The sequence below is a fragment of the Lissotriton helveticus genome, chromosome 5_1, assembly GCF_964261635.1.
Source record: "Lissotriton helveticus chromosome 5_1, aLisHel1.1, whole genome shotgun sequence".
Lineage (NCBI taxonomy): Eukaryota > Metazoa > Chordata > Amphibia > Caudata > Salamandridae > Lissotriton > Lissotriton helveticus.
Window position 1 is genome coordinate 1,328,045,556 of NC_136065.1, and position 20,910 is coordinate 1,328,066,465.

The window sequence follows — 20,910 nt, forward strand, 5'->3', positions numbered from 1 at the left end:
CCCTTATATGCCACCTGTGGTTAACTTGGGACAGTAGGGTTAATAGTTAGTAGTCCAAAGTGCAGACTTGGAGTCTTGTCACTCAGTTGCTACAAAAGTACTTTATCTGAATTCCAGCAGATGTTAGTACGTATTGAAAATATAGATTTGATTTGCTTTTACTCTGAGAGCCCACAGTTCCTCATTGTTGTTCATACCCAAAGGTACCTTTGTTCCTAGCGCTATAAAAGTACTTTGATTCTAGTGCTCGTAGACTTCTACCCATATCCCCACTTCTCTTATTTTTGGGGACTTGGTCAATGCAAAAGAATGTCAACAGATCTCGATTGCTATTATGGGTGCTCTCCAGGGCCACTGGATAAGTACTATCTTTTTTGGCAATTGCACACAAGTGCTCTAAAATGCGTCTTTTGGCAGGGTGTATGGTACTGCCAACATAGCGTTTCTGGCAAGGGCATTCTAGACAATGGACTGTATACTCTGAGTTACAATTTTAGAGCTGATTAATAGTTTTAGTTGGTTTTGGCCCCTTTCCCTGTATGCTATAATTGGTTATCTTCCGACTGAATTTACAGGCTTTGCATTTTAGGCAGGGGAAGAAACCTGTGACAGTCTCTTTTTTTAGCTGGAATAGCCCGGTAATGGCTGAATACAAGGTGATCAGTGATGGATTTGGATCTTTTATAGGTGATCAGTGGTTGGGTAGAGATCACCATTTTCGGGATGTGGTCTGTCTGCAGAATATGCATGTATATCTATATATCAGAAATACTCTACCGTCCATTTGTTTCTCAACCAAGAACTGTAGCATGGACCACGATTCAGTGCAAGTAAGCTGTTTTATTCTACTCTACCAAATAGCAGCCATTACGCGTTTCGACCCAAAGAGGACCTTGATCACATAACGCGCTTCACAGTTACCAGTGTGCTATATATATCTATATATATATATATACCGTTTTTTTCTTAGTGACAAGTGCTATATTTCATAAGGTAGTCATAAACCCAGACAACATACTCTCGGTTTACATGAATAGGTTTTTGGTTAAAACAAGGTCCAGGTATAAATACCTAAAAATTCCAATGCACAAGTTACTTATCTTCGGTAACAATATATCTGTAAGAAACAGTAGTTAGTATTAGATTCCTTACCTTAGAATATCCCCAGGCGTCAGACTGGATCCGGAAACTTTTGCATAGCAGTACCCTTGCGCGTGGGTAGGCGTCGTCTCCGGCGTCGTTGGCGCCCGGATGACGTCGTCGGAGTACTTGGACGCCGCCCTCACGCGCTGACGTCAGTTCTTTTACACAGCTTTTTCGCACTAGAAACGCAGAGCCACGATAAAAACCAACACTGGTGCCATGAAACTAGTGCCCTGAAAGGGGATGACCTTAACCTAGATATTGGTTCGCAGAACGGGGAGGATGGGTGGGGCGGTAAGGAACCTAATACTAACTACTGTTTCTTACAGATATATCGTTACCGAAGGTAAGTAACTTGTGCATCTGAAAGAAACAGGTTAGTATTAGATTCATTACATTAGAATAGATACCCCAGCAATACCAACCCCGGTGGTGGGTCTGCGAACCAATAATCACACCAGAAAGTCCTGGAGGACGGAACGGCCAAAGAAGCCATCCCTCCGGACTTGGCTGTCCAGGCAGTAGTGTCTTGCGAACGTGTGCAGCGAGGCCCACGTAGCTGCCTGACAGATGACCTGCAAGGGGACTCCCCGGCCCAGGGCACTAGTAGCCGCCGTGGCCCGAGTGGAATGGGCTCTCAGCCCAACAGGAGGCTCCTTCTTAGCCAAAGAGTAGCATGCCTTGGTGCACAACACGACCCACCGAGTGATGGTCCGTTTGTGCACCGCCCGCCCTTTCTTAGCTCCCACGTAACCAACAAAGAGTTTGTCATCCACCTAGAACTGGCGTTGTGCGATCCAGATAGTAGGAGAGCGCACGTTTTGGGTCCAGACGGTGGAGCCGCTCTTCCTCTTTAGAGGGATGCGGTGGCGGAAAGAAGGTGCTCACTCACTCTCCTGGCAGAGGTGATGGCAACCAGGAAAGCAGTCTTAAGCGTAAGAAGACGGAGAGGACAGTTATGAATCGGCTCAAAAAGAGCGCCCATCAGGTAAGTTACAACCAGGTTCAAGTCCCACTGGGGCATCACGAAAGGAACAGGGGGGGAACATATGAGTGATGCCCTTCAAGAATCTGTTAACAATCGGGGACTTGAACAAAGAAGGCTGATCAGGTAGCCTCAAGAAGGCGGAAAGGGCAGAAAGGTAACCCTTGATAGTGCCCAGAGCAGAGCCCTGCTAGGCAAGAGAAAGAAGGAAGAGGAGAACCTCAGAAAGGGGGGCAGAGAGTGGATCCACAGCCTTTGCTGTGCACCATGCCACAAATCTGTTCCACCTGCAGGCGTATACCGACTTTGTGGAGGGTCGCCTGGCTACCAGAATCACATTACAAACTTCAGGAGGCAAGTCAAATGGCCTCAACTGTCGCCGCTCAATCTCCAAGCATGGAGGTGGAGACTGGACAGGTTCGGGTGGAGGACCGTCCCCTGCTGCTGCGACAGAAGGTCCTCCTGAAGAGGCAGACGAATCGGGGGATCGACAGACATGCTGAGTAGCTCTGGATACCAATATCTTCGTGCCCAGTCCGGAGCCACAAGGATAACTTGGGCCCGGTCGCGCCTGATCTTCTTCAGCACTCTGGGCAGAAGTGGTATAGGCGGAAAGGCGTACAACAGGCCGCAGCTCCACTCGCGTCGGAAAGCGTCTCCGAGCGAGTGCCGCCTTGCAAATTCCAACGCGCAGAACTGATGACATTGCACGTTCTCTTCTGTGGCGAATAGATCTAACCAAGGCTCTCCCTACTGCTCAAAGAGGCCTTGCGCCTCGTCCGAGTTCACACGCCATTCGTGATCCATCATGCACCGACGGCTGAGTTTGTCCGCCCTGGCGTTCAGGGAACCTGCCAGGTGTTGAACCACCAGGGTCACGCCCTGATGTTCCAGCCAGAGGCACAAAGCCTCCTGGCATAGGGTCCACGACCCAACCCGCCCTGTTTGTTGCGCTACCACATGGCAGTGGTGTTGTTCGTGAACACCTGCACTACACTCCCCGGACAGAGGGGAAGAATGCCTTCAGTGCAAGCCGGATCGCCCGCAACTCCAGAAGGTTGATATGGAGCTGGGACTCCGCCGGAGACCAGAGGCTTCTGATATCCGCCTCTCCCATGTGGCCTCCCCAGCCCTGGAGGGACGCGTCCGTCACAACTACGTGCTCCGGTAGGGAGAGGGATCTGCCGCTGACCCAATGGTGGTCCGTGAGCCACCACTGCAACTGTCTTGCAGTGCCCTCCGAGATCAAGACATGGTCGGACAAGTTGCCCTGATGCTGGGCCCACTGAAACTTCAGGTCCCACTGCAGAGCCCGCATCCGCCACCTGGCGTGATGCACCAGAAGAATGCAGGAGGCCATCAGCCCCAGAAGCCGCAGCGTCAACCTGACCGAGACTCGGGATAAAGGCTGAAAGATCGGAATCAGAGCCTGAATATCCCGAACCCGCTGTTCGGGAGGATAAACCCGAAACTGCGCTGAGTCTAGAGCCGCTCCGATGAAGAGGAGCTTCTGAGAGGGACACAGGTGTGACTTCGGCACATTGATGGAGAACCCCAGCAGTTGCAGGAGGTCGGCCGTAGTCTAGAGGTGGCTGACGACTGTCTGGGGCGAGCCCGCCTTCAACAACCAGTCGTCGAGGTAGGGGAAGATTGAAACCCCTAACCTGCGCAGATAAGCTGCGACCACCGCCATCACTTTCGTGAACACCCATGGGGCGCTGGTAAGGCCGAAGGGGAGCACGGTAAACTGAAAGTGCTCGTGGCCTACCGTGAACCGCAGGTAACGCCAGTGGGCTGGCAGGACGGGGATGTGGAAATAGGCGTCCAGTCTCCTGGGTCTAGGGCAGCAAAGACCTGAGCCAAAGTCAGCATCATGAAGTTCTCCTTCCCGAGAAAGCCGTTGACGTTTTTGAGGAGGGTTTTGAGGCGGATGCTGCAGGGGCCGGTGTGGACTGGTCTCGCCGTTGTCCCGACCGCCGCCACCGCGCTGGATGGTAGTCTGTGGGCCGTGGCTGGCCGTACGCGTGGGCGCGCCCCTTCATCGGCCACGAAAGGAGCGAAAGGCAGCCGTTTGCTGGCGCGGGGCCGAGAGGCCCAAGGACTTGGCCGTAGCCCTGGAGTCCTTAAAGCGCTCAAGCGCATGGTCTGCCTTGTCGCCAAAGAGGTAACGGCCATCAAACGGCATGTGCATAAGGGTATTTTGGACATCAGCCGAAAAGTTGGCGGACTCCAACCAGGCGTGGCTACGAATCGCCACCGTCGTTGCCATCGCTCTGCCCAGTGAGTCCGTGGTAACCAGCCACACCGGATGGAGTACCGTGCCGCATCTCGACCCTCCGCAAGGGCTTGGGCGAGTTTAGTCCGGACCTCCTCCGGACATTGTGGCAGCACGTCCACGACCGTGTCCCACAGAGTGGGTGTAACGGTCCAAGAGGCACGGGGTGTTGACTGACCGCAACCCCAAACTCGGGGAGGAGAATAACTTCTTTCCGTATTGCTCATACCTCTTGGATTCCCGATCGGGGGGGGGGCGTCGGGAATGCGGTCTGGGAGGATGACCAGGCTCTCGGGGTGGGTTGGGTCGCAAGGAAGCAAGGGTCGCCCGGTGCCGGGCGGTGGCGCCTGGCCACGTTCCTATCCACAGGTGGACCTGTAGCGGGCTTGGGCCAAGTGCCCAGAAGACGTCTGACAAGGCCTCATTAAACGGCAGCTGAGGCTCAGCCGAGCTTGCCTGCGGTTTAAGGACCTCAGTGAGGAGGTTAGTCCTCATGGCCGCGACGGGGAGCTCAAGGCCCAAGGCCTTGGCAGCCCGCGTCAGCACCACGCTATAGGCAGCCCCCTCCTCCGTAGCCACGGTAGGAGGGGAGACAAAACTAGTGTTGGGCGAAGTGTCCATACCACTGGCATCCCCTAGCTCACCTGTTCAGTCCTGAGAAGACTGACATTCACGTGCCAGAGGGTCCTCGGACCCCTCCCAATCCTCCTCGCCACCCATCTCCTGATACTCTGGGCCAAAGGATGGGGCGGGGTCGTAGAAATAGAAATCTCCAAGCGGCGTCTGATACGGCGCTGCTCCGACGCCGGACCCGAATCGAGTGTAGGACCAGGGACGACGTCGTCCTGGGACGGCGCCGGAGCCGACACCCTGGGGGCCGGCGCCCGTGAGGTCGTAAGGTCGACCGGCGACGACCCGGAGCCGGATCCAGCGGGGCCCTGCGGCGTCGGGACCGAAGTCGCCGACGGCGCCGGGCCCGAAGCACCCGGCCTTCGAGGGGACCCAGACGGGGCCGCTTGGTCCAAAGGCACCTCGGAACCCGACGGAGGAGTGAGTGGCCTCATGGCCACGAGGAACGCCTCGATCTCCTCCGGCGTCGCGTTCTGCCCAGGGACCGGTGGGTATGAAGCAGGCCGCGATGCCTGCGGCACAGACGGAGCCGCGGGGGCGGTGTCGCCCGAACCCCCGGCCCCATCGCGTGAGATAGCGTCGGGGGGGAGTCGGAAGAGCGATGACGCCTCTTTGACTTCTTGTGCCTCTTACCTGAGGACTTCGAGCCCGAAGACTGGTGACGACTCCCGGAGCTATGATGACTCCGTCCCCGCGACCGGTCCCTCGACCTCCTCGCGGACCGGGACCTCGAGCGGCGCGGGCCGACTGCCAGAGCTCGAGTCGCTTGCGGGACCGCGCCCGTCTAGCTTTGGACCTCAGGGCCCGGCAGTCGGAGCAGGACTTGGCGTCGTGGTCGGGGCCCAGACAGTGAAGTCACCGGCGATGGGAGTCGGTAACCGACATCAGTCGGTTGCAGTCGACGCAGGGTTTGAACCCGGGCATCCCTACCGCCATCGTCGGAGTCAAGAGACTTCGAAAAAAGGATCAAAAAGGATCGAAAAAGTTAGTCAAAAATTGACTAAGGGTACCACTTTTTTTTTGCTGCCGCGGAAAAAAGAGGAACTGGCGTCCGCGCGAGAGGGCGGCGTCTAAGTACTCCGGCGACGTCATCCCGGCGCCAACGATGCCGACGACGGACGTGGGGCCGCAGACGATGCCTACCGACGTGCAAGGGTACTGCTACGCAAAAGTTTCCGGATCCAGTCTGACGCCTGGGGATATTCTAAGGTAAGGAATCTAATACTAACCTGGTTCTTTCAGATTTGAGATTTAAAGGCTAAAACCAATAAAAAAAACTTCCAATTGTATAGACTTCAACCATAGTCCACATTATTATTGCCATTACGGTGAATTTGAAGCAGATCTGAAGTTCTAGTGCTAATACAATTGTTCAATGTAAACATCAGCATTGTAAACCTTATGACTGTAAACATTAGTGCTAGTGCTTAATAGTTTAACTAAAGTGCATGTGCAGATTCACCCTGGTGAAAAAAGCTAAAATTGTATATAGAAACTGTATAAAATTCCTGGGGGCGGTTGCGGTTTCAGTTTGAGCCCTGATTGGGCTATACTGGGGGGGGTTATTGGTGTTTCGGCTTTTTTCACTTGTACAATAATTGCCCTAAAACTCATTTACAGACATGTGTGCAGTTCTTCTGTTGCATTCAGACCCCCTGGCTGCTTAGAATCTACCTCAAAGATGTAGAGTGTCTCTAATCTCCTAAGGGCCTTTTCCCTGTTTCCTCTTCTTTTATTTAGTGGGACGTAATTGATTATAGATAGATATGTATGTATATGTATGTATATATATATATATATATATAGATATATATGTGTGTGTGTGTGTGTCTGTCTCTGTCTGTCTGTCTGTCTGTCTCAGGAGTCTATAGACCTTTTAGAACACCACAGTCTATCTGTTGAACAGATGGACTGGTATGAGGAATTTGGATCCAAGAGGCTGGAAAGTCTTGGGAAGAAATGTTTTCTTCCACCAGCCTGGCATTGCGGTTGGTGCATACCGCATGCTTATTGGGCCATTTCTCCAAATCCCTTTTGGAGATGGTTGCGCAAGTGCTGCCAGATATATTGAAGGAGGCCCGGGCTGTACATTTCCAGGCGGTGAAGGACGGGAGAGATGCAGGAAAATTCACCATTAGGTGTGGCCTTGACGCGACTGACTCACTAGGGGAAGAGCGGTTTAGTTGACAGTGACCTCACGGAGCAACACCTGGTTAAGAGCATCTGACTTCTCAGGCGATGTCCAGGCTAATTTGATGAGCATGCCCTTTGACAGATTTAGTCTCTTCGGAGGGAAGGAAGACTCTGCCTTTGAGTGCTTCAACGACTCTCGTGCTAGGGCCAGATCATTGAGTCTCCCAGTTACACCCCGTGGCCAGTCTAGCTTTTGCCTCTCAGCTGCGACAACCACATCCCAGCCAACGTCCTGCGCAGAGTTCCCAAGTTGTGCGAGGACGTGGACGCAGCTCATTCTGACCTCTAAATGGAAGCCAGAAATAGTCTGCCAGCCAGCCCTCGGCAGCCCCAGCCTCCATATTCTTACATAAACGCACACTATCTGTTTAGTGAAGGTTGTTCTCCATTTGGTTTCTCCTGGAATTGTAGGCAGTTTGTGTTGGTGTCAGTGTGACCTGTATGTGTGTTGGCATCCATGCTTAATTTGTGAAACAGGTGCCGGGGCTCAAAGCCGCCCTCAAAAGCTTGCCACCAGCGCTGCCTAATGTGGGACCAACACCCATGTCAGCGGCCACCAAATGCTCCCTTTCCACCCACTCTATCCCTGTAGGCTCTGTTACACACTTGCACTCTCTCCTGTCTTCGCCCTCCGTCCCTCTCCTCCACCCTCCCTACCTCCCCCCCATTCACTCTGTCCCAGTCTTCAAAAACCAGTGCCAGTGAGCACCCCCCTGCACCCACCGGCCCAAGCCAAGCACTGGAAATGTGAGTCCCGATGACCGTGCAGGACTCCACCTTGGCTCTCATTGCCTTGCTGCTCCCCCAAAATCAAGCAGCGTTTGACACGAACACAATGCGAAAATCCAGAGCTATGAGAAAATCCCCAAATCGATGCTGCCTCTCCAAAATCAAACAAGCAGCGACTGCCAGTCTCCAGCACCTTGTAGCCACATAGATCCCAGATAAAGGCCTCCCCCACCAGTCCAAAGCAACCTGGTAAGGGACGTTGTCCTCCTTGGGCTCCGGTGCATTGCACTGAATGGGGGAAGCAAAGAATATCCATGAGTCACCTCTCATCTCTCTCCCGAGTTGCAGCCCACGTGAAAGAATAAAACCACCCCGGCCACAGTAAACCCATGGAGGGACAATGTGCCAGACTAGAGAACCACACTGCCAGAAGCTTACTGCTGAGCAACTCCGGTACAAGGGACCAACTCACCACAAATCTGACTCCTATTCAATTCAATTTGACTTTATTCGGTAAAAAAGTTAATAACCATAAAAGTACATAAATACAATTCATAATCCTCCTATTCAAAACTGGCACTATCAGGGGGCTGCCGATGTTATGCACATGTGACCTGCACAATTTCCCTCCTTTTGCATAATTTCACTCCGTTTGCATAATTTCCCTCAGTCTGCCTCTGATGACGAACGAAGCAAACATAAACACCCACCCCATCAGCCAATAGGGTGCTGCTGAAGGCCAGCCCACGCGAATAACAGACATGAAGACTATACGGCCTTCCCCCCCATTCCCTCAAGAAGCTCTGCAATCCGTTCTGAGGGAGGGGGAAGGTGTGGCAACCGTAGAAACAACGACTCCTCCCGTAGAGCCCGCTTGCCTTCCCTATTCCAATCCCGAAATCCAGTCACCAGCGAGCCAGGAGTGCACGTGTCGACGGGAGTCAGAGCTGCACAGACGATGTTGGAAAAGCACAGCTGTCCAGCCCTGTGCATGCACCCCTGAAAATTCACATTCACCACCGCTGCCTCGCGAAAGAAATCCATAGCCCCAGCCCAGACAAAAAAAGTGTTGGTGCTGAGCGCCGGAAACCACCGACACAAATTAAGCACTGGTTAGCATCAGTGTTGTTACTTTGAAACAGCTCTGGAAGAGTTATTTATTTCACAGCTTTGAGGTCCTGTAAATAAAGGTTTGAGTAACTGTTGAACATAAAAGATTTCCCTTCCTGAACTGTAAAAAATGCATATTTAGATGGTCTGTGCTACAATTAAGATTAAGTAATTATTTAACTAACAAAACGTTACACTCTTCACTAGTAAGAAGGCACTTTTTCCAAAACTCCAGTTGTAACTGCGGAGCGTATCTTTTTTGTTTTTGTTTAAGAGATCAACAAGAAATTGTTATTGTGTTTTGATAGGGCCAGTGTCACTTCCTGAAGAAGACAAAGAGTCTGACGACAAGTCGCCAAGCAAGTTGTCAATACGAGACCGACGACGACCCAAAGAGCGGAGACGAGCCACCGGCATCTCTTATTGGGGCGAGGATGTAAGTGCGTTCATTAAGCTTTGAAGCCCCTGATTAGTTTTCTTGTGTACTTGTATTCAGATTACATTTTTACAAAATAACATTGTGCCATTTTCTGTATGGTCTAATGTCATCTGTTTTTTATTACGGCAAAAATAGAGTTCTTTTCTGTGGCCACAATTCAATCCTTAGTGCCTTCATAGCATGTCCACATGTTCACACTGCGGAATTCCAAACACCACAAAAAGTTTAGTTTTGGTAAGTTTTAGAGAAGTCTTTTTTTGGCTGTAAATACATTTAAATTATCAGGGCATGTGCCAGCTTTTGAACCATTAAAATTTACAAGCATTTGACAAAACCAATTCATCTGACTTTGGCTGCAGAACTATTGGCTTTACCTATGCTTTTTTCCCTTTGTGTAGTTTTTAATTAAAGTTCAACAAATAACATTCGAAGATGTCCATTCGGGCTTTTTTAATACTTTGTCACAGACCATTGGAAGATGGTCACTCGTGGTTCGTGTATGCATGGGCGGCTGTCTTCGAAACTTTTTTATATTTCAAAACACTCTAATGTGGCTGCCCATGATCAGGCACCTCATGCATCCTGTTGATTCTATATGCCAAATAGCAAATGAGACCTTCAGTGATGCCTAATGTGACTCTGGCTCCAGCATCAAGTAAGCCTCTCGGGTTACATATACAGCGGCGGCCTGTATGGACTGGAGGTAAGGAGGGCAGGGGCAGGAGGGGAGGGGTGGGGAGGGCGAGGTGGAAAGCGGGTAAAAAAAATACTATTAAAATGTACTTTCTCACTACGTCTCTCCTCCCCAGTCCTTCCTCACTCTGCCTCAACAGGAAGCACACCCAGGCTCCCAGTCTGCCATTCACAACACTGCCTGAGCAGCGTTGATTGGTTGAGTGCTGTGTTTCGGCACTCAGCCGCTGACTAGGAGCCTGGGAGTGTTCTCCATGCAGGCTGTAATTCAGCCTGCATGGAGAACATGCGATGTGCGCAAGACTGTTTTGGACGGCCCTAGAGGGGTGGCCAACAGTCATTGCTCAGTTAGGAGGGTGCTACCACTACTCCCCTGCCCCTCATGCAAAGCTGCCAAAGAAAGAGAAAATACAATTATTATAACACAAGTTATTATCATTTTATATTCCCTTAGTTTCACTGCAAAATGCAAAAACGCAGTGGGGCGACGCTCCTCCGCCTTAGCAGAGAAGCTCCCACTGTACATATAGATATTTCCATAATGAATCCCTGGACATCAGTTGGTGGATGTGCCCCTCTGGTCACTCTATCAGTTCGCCTTAGTTTCAGTTTCAGGCAACTGTTATGGATGCTTCCTCGTTGGGCTGCAGTGCTTATATGTGGGAGATGACGATGCTTGAACATTGGTTCACATTAAAGTCGTGGCAGCACGTTTGTGTGCTAGGGTTGAGGGCAGTCCACCTGGCCCCGAGACTTTCTTCCATCCTTTCTGTGGAGTGTAGTCCAAATACTTTCACACACTACCAATATTCGTTACATCAAAATACAGGGCAGTTGTGTTGGCAGGCTTTTGGTCTGAAGCAGATGTTTTCATTTTGGTAGCCCCTGTAATGAGCATACTGAATGTGACGATGGATTACTTACATTTCCCAGATGATTACAAATGGGAACTTCTCCATAAAATGATGAGCATGGTTTTTTCCAGCTTTAGACGTCCTTACATGAATGTCCTTGCCTCAGTCATAAACAGGAAAGGCCCTCTGTTCTGTGCCCTGCACTTAAGTCCAAATGATTACCTTGGGTACGCATTCAAGTTTATCTTGTCTCGGGATCTGTTCTGGGTGTTCCCTTAAATCACACTCCTATTAAGGTTTTTTTTATCACATCAGATTAAGAGGTGCTTCACTTTTTTTCATACCTTCGCAAAACATAACTCTTTCACAGCCCAGGCATTAAGTGAACAATGCTTTGCTAGGCCACGTTTATTGACTTCCTCGGTTATTTGGCACTATTCATTGGGGGTGAGGAAGTATTGCTTTGGGCCTTACTTTTAAGATGAGGAACCTGCGGGAAGACCTTTGTTGTTATCTGATAAAGACTTCTAGCCGCAGAATCTGTACCATAGAAAATTCCCCAGGCATAAGACTGGTTCTGGCAGTTTTCGAGCAGTACCGCTGTGTGCCGGTATATGACATCATTAAGATCAGCGTCTGTGTTGTCCGTGCGGAAAATGACATGTAGGTGCCACCCCAGTGCGCTGCTGTCATTTTTCCTTCCCTTGCCTGATAGTTCTGATCCTTGAAGAACTGCCTTCAGTCGTTTTATGACTGCCTATTTTCTCGTCTTTTGTGGACCTCTTTTTTTTTTTTTTTTTGAGATTTCTCTCCTGGTGTGACAGGTTGTCCCCTGCAAAAAAAGCTGGTTTCAAACCATGTGGTGCCTTTCACAGGCAGATGTCTGTGACCGACCCACACTTGATTTGTTTGTGGTGCTTGGAGTGGGACCCAAGCTCAAAGACCTGCGAGGACTGATACGCCATGTACCTGCAGATGCTGAGGAAGGGATCCCTCAAGCCCCTCACCACCTGATGTCTGATGACCCTGCAACACTGAAGATCCCGGTTATACTAAAGGCCCTGAGACCGTTCGCAGAGCCATACCAGGCGATTGTTGTCCTGCACTAAGTCATCTGGTAAGTCCCACAAACGCAAGAGGTCAGAGGTCTTCGACTTAGTTGTGCCCGTCGATGTCCTCGGACAAGGCACGGGGTGCATCTGCATTCCAGGCCTTGCTCTTTGACTGAGCCTGAGTCAGAGTCTCCGCCGTCCTTCCTTGACCAGAGCCAGAGCAACCCCTGCCCAGCTTAAACAATTTTATGAGGCTAGTCACTCATATCGGGGCAGCCTGGCCACTCTTGACCGCCTATGGGCCCCAATGGGCTGGGGAGGGGCCCCCACCAAATCCTCTCCAGCAGGTTCACCCTCAGTGCCAGTCGGGCCAATGGATCCCATGTTGGATCTGGAGTGGAGGTGGCGCTGAGACAGAGACTTTCCTCGGCTCCTGCTCCAGTGCGGATGCCCCTGGTGCCTTCGAATTCCCATGGCGACGTCCTTCCTGACAGGGAGATGGAAGGGCGTCGTCCGCAGCTGCTTCTGGTGCCGACCGGGATCATGCTCTCCGGACTGCAGCCAGTGCCTTTTACCTTTGATCGCCTGGGAAGGAAGCCAAATGGGAAGGATCAGAGGACACTTACAGATATAAGCATTCCCTAGATGAGAATGATGACAACTTCAATTAGAAACTGGCATAGGCCAGTGGGGTTCCTCTTTTGCTATGGTGGTGCATAAGGAGCATGAGGTCTAGGACTTTCAGCTGCTCTAAGTGGCAGTCAAGATTAAGGTCTTGACAGAGGCACTACAAGCTGGAAGTCGCCCCTTCAGAACCTTTACTCCCATTTAATAAAGCCCTTACCAAAGTCATATGTGGGCTGTGGTACACACCATGTACAGTTGCCTGTCACCATCGCCCCGCTCCTGATGACCACAGTTATTTACTCAGCACCCCAGCCTGGAGAGGTTGGTAGTCAAAGCCTCCACCTATAGAGTAAATACTGGTGCATTCCCTCCCACTCCACCAGATATGGAATCCAAGAGACTGGATACCTTTGACAAGAGAATGTTCTCTTGCAGCAGCCTTGCTTTGTGGTCGGTGAACACTTGTGTGACTTTTGAGCCGATATACCCAAACAATCTGGGATTCGGATGAACAAGTGCTGCCTATGGTGTCCAGGGAGGCCCCAGCCATACTCTCCCAAGATATTTCTGATGAAAGAGATGTAGCAAAGTTCTCTGTACGATGTGGACTGGACATGACCAACTCTGGGTAGAGAGATTTCATTGTCTGTGGCCCTGTGGCACCGCACATAGCTAAGAGCCACTGGCTTTTCAGGGGATGTCCAAGCTTAATTTATGGACATGCCTTTTGATGGCCCTTGTCTCTTTTCAGAGAAGGCGTTCCGAGCGCTGGAGCGCTTTAAGGACAGCAGAGTTACGGCCAGGCCCTTGCACTTGATTGTGGCCCTTCATTAACTTCAGTATGCCTTCTGACAATTTTATGGCCATGAAAGGGGGTCCCAACTGGGTCCATACTCTCCCTGCCACCGCAGTCAACAGGCTTCCCATCCATTTCATGGCAGACTACGTGGGTCCTATAGACCATGTGGTACAGATAGCCAGAGGTCAGGCCAGTTTAACCCCCCTTACCACAACCTCCAAACCCCTTTAATTTGCCATCTGATCATCATGGGTATCCAGTGGCGGGGGGGGGGGGTTGGGGGGGTGAGATATGTCATCACCTACACCACTGTGGTCAGTAACATCGGACTGTTGGGTTTTGCAAATTGACCAAAGTGGCTACTCCAGCCGCTTGGTGACCACCCCTCCACCCATGCCACCCGCGTACGACCAGCAGATGCAGGACCACCTCTCCTTGCTCTATCAGGAAGTTCTGACTATCTTGACCAAATGAGACATTGAGAGGAGGCTGGCATTAAAAGTAGGTCATAGCTGCTATTTCCTCTACTTAACTGGTGCCCAAGAAGGACAGAGGTATTTATCGTATCCTAGACCTGTGCCTTTTCAATCTCTACCTGAAAAATGCTCGATCTTGCACAAGTTCCATCTGCCCTGGATCCCGGAGGCTGGATGGTAGCATTGGACTTGCAGGACACATATTTACATATTCCAGGCATTAACTGCAGTTCACTGTGGTAAAGGTGCACTTTCAATTCTCTGTGCTCCCCTTCAGACTTACCAATGCCCCTCGGGTGTTAACTAAAGTGATAGCAGCGGTTGCAGGTCATCTGTGGAGGCCAGGGGTTCCAGTCTTTCCCTAACTTGATCATTGCCTGTTGAAAGGTGGGCTTGCCACAGGCAGTCCTCCCCCACCTCTAGACTAGGGCGACATTTTTCACTCTCTGGAGTTTACCATCAATGTGTTGAAGTCACACCTGACTCCTTCTCAGATGCTCCCTTTCATCGGAGATGTTTTTGACACAGTGCAGTTTCGGGCCTATCCGCCTGAGCGGTGAGTCTAGGACATTCAGGACATGATACCGATGTTTCATCCTCTATACTAGAGAGTTTGTTGGGCCTCCTAAATCCTGTTTCCAACCCAAGCTTGCGTGCATATGTGGGCTCTGCAGTGGGACCTGGCATCCCAGTGGGTACAGCATCCGTGGAGTCTCTCCGACATGGTCCATTTCAGAGCGAACTGCATACGATCTGCAGTGGTTGATGACGAACCATGATTGGGTTAGTGGTAGTATCCTCTCCCTTTCCCTACCAGTGCTGACTGTAGTGACAGATGTGTCACTTCTGGCATGGAGCAGCCATCTAGGAGAGGTGGAGATCAGAGCACTCTTGTGCTACACCTTCTTGCCTGGAGACTGTGGCAATAGTTGACCGCTTTCAACCTGCCTCCCGAAGTCTGTGATCTTATTCTGGCAGCCAGGAATCCCTCAACCAAGTACGCCTGCTGTTGGGACACATTTGTGGCATGGTGATTCTGAAGACATTGACCCTCCTACTGCAGCTCTTTCTAAGGTTCTTCTGTTTGCTTTCTTTGGCCCTCTTCTAAGGGCACAGTTAAAAATTATTCTTCCAGCTTGAATCTTTTCTAGAGTCACATGCTGTGCATTATTCCACCATCTACTGGTTGGGTCTGGAATTTTTTCCCAAAAACTTTTGTCCTTCTACTATTTTTGTCTTTTTTTTTTGTTGGTGGGCATGGACGTACCACAATTTGATGCCCCTTGTGACTTTGTTGTTCTTCCTCCAGAAACTCAGACCTTTGGTCGCCATCTTCAGATTTTTTTTCCCGCCGTTGGGTCTTGATGCATGTAGTTGAATCTCCAACAATGGAGCGAAGGAGTCCTCAAAAGAAGATACCAGAGAAGTTCTGGGACCAGGACAAGGTATTCTCAGCGACGGATACAGAAAATGAATGTGCGGGGGGCTCCCTGCGCTCGGTGATGAAGAAGACACCATTCCAGTTTTGCAAGAACTGCACCATAAATTGCAAAGAATGACCAGCACTAGGTCTGTAACCTCTGCCTGCTGGTAGATCACTGTAGGGAAGATTACTGCTCCTGTTCACTGTTTGTCCCAAAGACTCTTAGGGTAAGACAGTGACAGAGAACAGCCCTCCATAATATGCAGGGCCAACATCACACTCTCTCTACGAGATTTAGGCCTATTCAACGACGACGAGAAGAACGTCGCCAAAGATCCAGAGGGGTACGCGGAGGCAGATATCCAGGTAGTGAACACCTACCAAGGGAGCAATAAGACTTCGAAATTTGAGGTAAGGGAATTTGCGTCCTTAAAGACTTTCACCAAGACACAAAAATCAGACTCTAAAACCTCAAAGGCTGTGTTGAAGCACTCGGGGTCTGCAAGTATGACCAGAGAGAAAAATACCCTCTGATCCTTCAGAAAGGGCTCCACAGCAGTAGAGACCCCTGCAAAATCTAAGACTTCGATGACGGTCAAGGAATAGACACATAGACGTCGAAACAGGAGGGATCGAAAACCGACCGACACTGTTCGCCAAACACGTTGTCTTCTAAGGACTCGTTAGCGAAGCGAACACACAAAAATCTCGACGGCCAACAAGTGGCCGAGATCAAGAAGAAGAGGAGACAACTTGAAGACAAAATGGACAGTATCCTGCAAAGGAAGAAAGACTTTGAAAGTCTAAAAATATTTCGAATTTCAAGCAAGTCTTCGACTTCAAAGGAGCAACAGGACTAAGACCTCGAGGAATTTGAGCCATCTTTAACTTCTGAACCTCAAGAAGATCAAGAGCAAGAAATGTTTGGGGAGGAAGAGCACGTTTTCCATAGTTATGAGACTTCTGAATACCAAAAGGTAGAATAGCAAGATCTGTTAACAGATTCCCCAGAAGAAGGGGTAGACACATGCCCTTCAAGACCATCATCACCTGATTATTTTGGTATCTATAATCAAGTAATAAAGGCAGCAGAGAGATATGGAACACAGTTGGAAGATGAAAAGTAATAAGCATGTTTTCTGCTAGAAACTCACCTGCCTACACAATCCAGGAACCAATTGTTACCAATGCTTCCAAGTGTCTTAGATCAAGGAAAGGAGATTTTCAAGGAACCAGCAACATGTAAAGCATGCACTCCTAGGGCAGAAAAGAAGTATAAACATTCTTCAAGGACCCAAGTTACATAAAAGGAACGCTCCCGGCAGATTCGATAACAGCATCAACTGCCAGGAAAAGTGCCAACGTCCCAAGCACCACAGGGCCTCCTCCAGATAAGGAGAGCAAAAGAATGGTCCTCATGGGGCGAAAGCTGGAAAGGAGGGCTGCAACCCAATGGCTCATTGCGAATTCCAAAGTGCTGAATCGTCATGTCTACCAACATTGGAAAGAAATAGGGGAGCTAATGAAACACCTCCTAGAAGGGTACTAAAGGAGGGCAGAACACCTGGTGGAGGACGGTAAGAACTTTGCCAATACGTGTTTAAAATTGGCACTGGATGCAGTCGAAACATCAGGAAGGCAGATGATGATAGGGATAACTGAGAGATGCCATGTCTACTTAACCTTGGGTATTAAACCAGAGGTGCAATTTAACATACTAAATGCACCATTCAGTGGGGAACAACTTTTTAGGAGTGCGATTGACGAGACACTGAATCGGTTGAAAAAAAGACAATGAAACTGGGAAGTCAGTAGGGGCTTTGCAGTTCAAAGGTAACATGCACATGTGATCTATACCATCACGAATACCTACAGGAAGGGACTCCTTGCAGACAGGAACATCTCACGAAAAACGTGTCAACAGTAGTATCAGCGAGGTAGTCAAATGGGACAGCAAACATAAAGCTGACAGCACCAACAGGGTAAACAGTCCTTTTAACGAACTTTCAAGCACAGACCTCCTATGCTCAACACCAGTAGGAGGCAGTTTAACAAATGTCCTGCAGGAGTGGAAGACTATCACCACAGAATAATGGATCTTAAAAATAATACAGTTTGGATATTGCATAGAATTAATACACCTCCAAGCAAATGGCCAAGAAGAGGGGTACATTCAAAAGAGGAAACAGCTCACCTTCTCAAGGAGATAGAAGAGATGCTGTCAAAAGTGGCTATAAAGTTAGTGCAAAGACGGGAAGGAAAGCAAGCAAATTACTCAACATATTTCCTAATTCCAAAGATAGATGGGTCGCTCAAACCAATTCTAGACCTCAGGTTTTTAAACAAGTTCATAAGAACTCAAAAGTTCAAAATGCCTACCCTGCAAGAGGTAGTAATGCAAAGGCAATTTGATTATATGGCCACCATAGATTTTAAGGACGCTTATTTACAAATTCCCGTAAATGTAAGCCACAAGAAATTTCTCAGATTTGTTGTAAACCAAGAAGACTACCAGTACAGAGTACTGGCCTTTGGAATAAAATCAGCACCAAGAGTATTCACAAAGTGTCTAGTAACAGTGGCGACACACCTGCAGAGGCAGGGAATACACGTCTACCCATATCTGGACTACCGGCTGGCAAGAGCGAATTCATACAAAAAATGCAAACACATACAGCAAGTGATAATGCTGTTTCAACTAGGGTTCTCAATTCATAGGGAGAAGTCCTCACCTGAACCAGAACAGGAGAACATTTTCAATTCAAGCTAATTTTTTTCCCAGCAAAAAGAGAACAAGGGCAGTTCTGAAGGAGCATACAACTCTACCGTAAGGGGCAAGTTCTGATAGTGAGGACTGCAGGAAAGTTGCTGGGAATGATGGCTTCTTGCATTCCATTAATACCAAACACGAGGCTTCACATGAGACCATGTCAACAAAGATTGCAAAGCCAATAGTCACAAACCACAGGGAGTTGGGAGCATCTAGTATTTGTCACATAAAGAATGGAAGAAGAGATAGCATGGTGGAACAGGGCACATATATTACAAGGAATAACATTCACACAGCCAACTCCTGCGGTGACCATAACAATGGATGCCTCCAAGATGGGATAAGGAGCACACATGAACAATCTCAAAGTCCGAGGAGTCTGGAAGGGCCAGAATGCAGTACAGCACATCAACATCCTAGAACTGAAGTCCATATTCCTAACCATAAAATCCTTTCAAAAAGAGCTCTGGGGGAAATTGATATTGATCCATACGGACAACACAACAGTCATGTTTTATATAGACAAACAAGAAGGGACGCAGTATCTACCCCTGTCAAAACTAGCACAAGAGATGTGGATCGGGCCATCCAAAGGAAAAGAGATTTTAGCTACTCACCCACCAGCGAAGAACAACATTGACAAAGCAGACGAGCCTCATAGTCTAGCAAGTGGGAATCGAACCAAACAGTACTCAAATATTTTTTTCAAAAGCGGGGAATCCCGATAATAGATCTCTTTCAAACACACCAGAATGCGAAAGACCAACGCTTCTCCTCCAGAAAACAGTATCAACATTCAATGGAGAATGCACTGTCCATAGAGTGGTCTGGTTTATTTGCATCTACCCCCCCCCCCAAACCACTACTTCGCAATTTGATAAGAAAACGCAGGATCAGCAACATGACCCTAATATGAATTGCACCACAGTGGGCAAGATAGACATGGATCTGATAACTAATCGATCTTTCACAAGGGAGGATTTACAAACTACCAGTCAGGCAAGACCAGTTGTCAATGCAAATAGGAAGGGTGCTTCACCCAGAACCAAAGTGTTTAAGCCTTGCAGCTTGGCTTCTGAATACTTAGAATTTAGATACTTAAAGTTACCAGAAAAGATAATGGCGGTATTAAGAGAGGTAAGGGGATGGGTGCTGAGGTAACAGGGGAGAGGGACGTTGTTTCCAGAAGGTGTGAAAGAACAAAGGGGAGATGTGAAAGATGAATGGGGGAACTGGAGTGGTGTAAGATACGAATAGACAGAAATTTGAAGGGAGAGACTTGAGGTGAATGAGTGAGAGAGGGATCCAGGGTTGAGAGAGGAGAGAAGGATGGAAGGGAGGGGGCGGGAGGAAAGGGGCGTGGGTAAACTGCTTAACTCTGCACAAGACCGCCAGGGTTTTAAGGGACCCTTGCTGCTCCTGGCTAGGGCCAGGTGAGCTTTTAATGTGGCAACATGTATTCCTGCGGAGTGAAGGCTCTTCACAAAGGTTGACTAAACATCTTTATGTTGTTTATTGCGGTATTTTGATTATAAACTGGTATTGACGAGGTGAAATCTTTCCTCAGTGTTACTGTGTGTAGAAAAGTTCAAAATAATGAAGCAATACTATACCAAATTATGTGGCATCACAAAGCATTATTTACATTTTCCCATCACACAATTTAGTCCAACCTGCCACATAATTAGGTCCTCCTAATGCCAGTAGTCCCGTCTATAGGTTTAGAAATTTTTGCCAGGAGGGGGTCCCTACTCCTGAAAATTTTGATGAGGGTCTCGGCATCCAAAAGTATGAAGACATCTGCCCTACCCACAGCAGCGGTTTCCCAACTTCCACTACACTGCAGCGGTTCTTAACTCTCACTACCCCTATCACTAGCAGTATAGCAACACCAACTCTGAGCCTCAGTATCGGGTATACGTCTTCCTCTTACAGTAGCTCTTGTAAGTAAGTACTCTGAACGGAACCTTTAACACAGGGGCGTAATTCAAACTCTGTGCAACATCTCGCACTATGTGCTACCGTATATAACATAAAATGATGTGCCAATGGCAGTGTTCGATATCAAGTAGCATATAAGCATCATACTACTCTCAAAATCATCAGAAATGTAATATCTGCAAAAAACGAAGGCCTCACTGCCGCTCCCGTTCTCCTCACACTTCTCTTGGTGAGACGATAGTCGGTTACAGGCACAGTGTACAAAAGGGTGCTCAGCCTAGCCATAGATGACTACACATTGACACACCCTACAACATCCTCAGACATAGGAGGACACTCAAGAAGGGGAGTGTGGAACTTTCACCGGGGCACACTTCTTTCTTTACAAAGAATTGGACACGAGCATAAAAACACCGCATGGAACATCTCCCCCTTTCACAGTACCTACCGCTCCTGAGTCCATCCTCTAAGTTATCACGTGTTAGTTGGTTTGTTGCATGTTTGTGTGGGGGAGTACTCGTGGACTGTCTTTGCTTCCTGTATGGTGGTTAGTAAAAAGATCAGCTTTATATACATTTGCCTATATCTTTGTTTAAGTCATTCTGGTTTCACAATGATATTGACAATTGAGTCCTGGTCTGAAGTGGTGCCCCTTTATTTCAAGGTGTCCGTTTTTGTGCTCAATAAATTTGAACTTTGTTGGTTTTAGCGGGGTGTGTCTGAGTGAAGGATGATGAACGTTTTCATCATCTAGTATTTGTCACACAAAGA

At 49.0% G+C, this 20,910-nt stretch overlaps 1 protein-coding gene across 5 annotated transcripts in view; it reads left to right on the forward strand.

The window, feature by feature from the left end:
* PPP1R12B (protein phosphatase 1 regulatory subunit 12B) overlaps positions 1-20,910 on the forward strand; it is a 916,156-nt gene that overhangs the window by 526,153 nt on the left and 369,093 nt on the right. For all 5 annotated transcript variants that reach the window (XR_013594883.1, XM_078644174.1, XM_078644172.1 and 2 more), the window contains one exon: positions 9,374-9,501. Coding sequence is in view for 4 of the 5 variants with exons in the window: in XM_078644174.1 (XP_078500300.1) it covers positions 9,374-9,501 (128 nt within the window). In the remaining variant the exon portion in view is untranslated. The remainder of the gene's footprint in view (positions 1-9,373; positions 9,502-20,910) is intronic.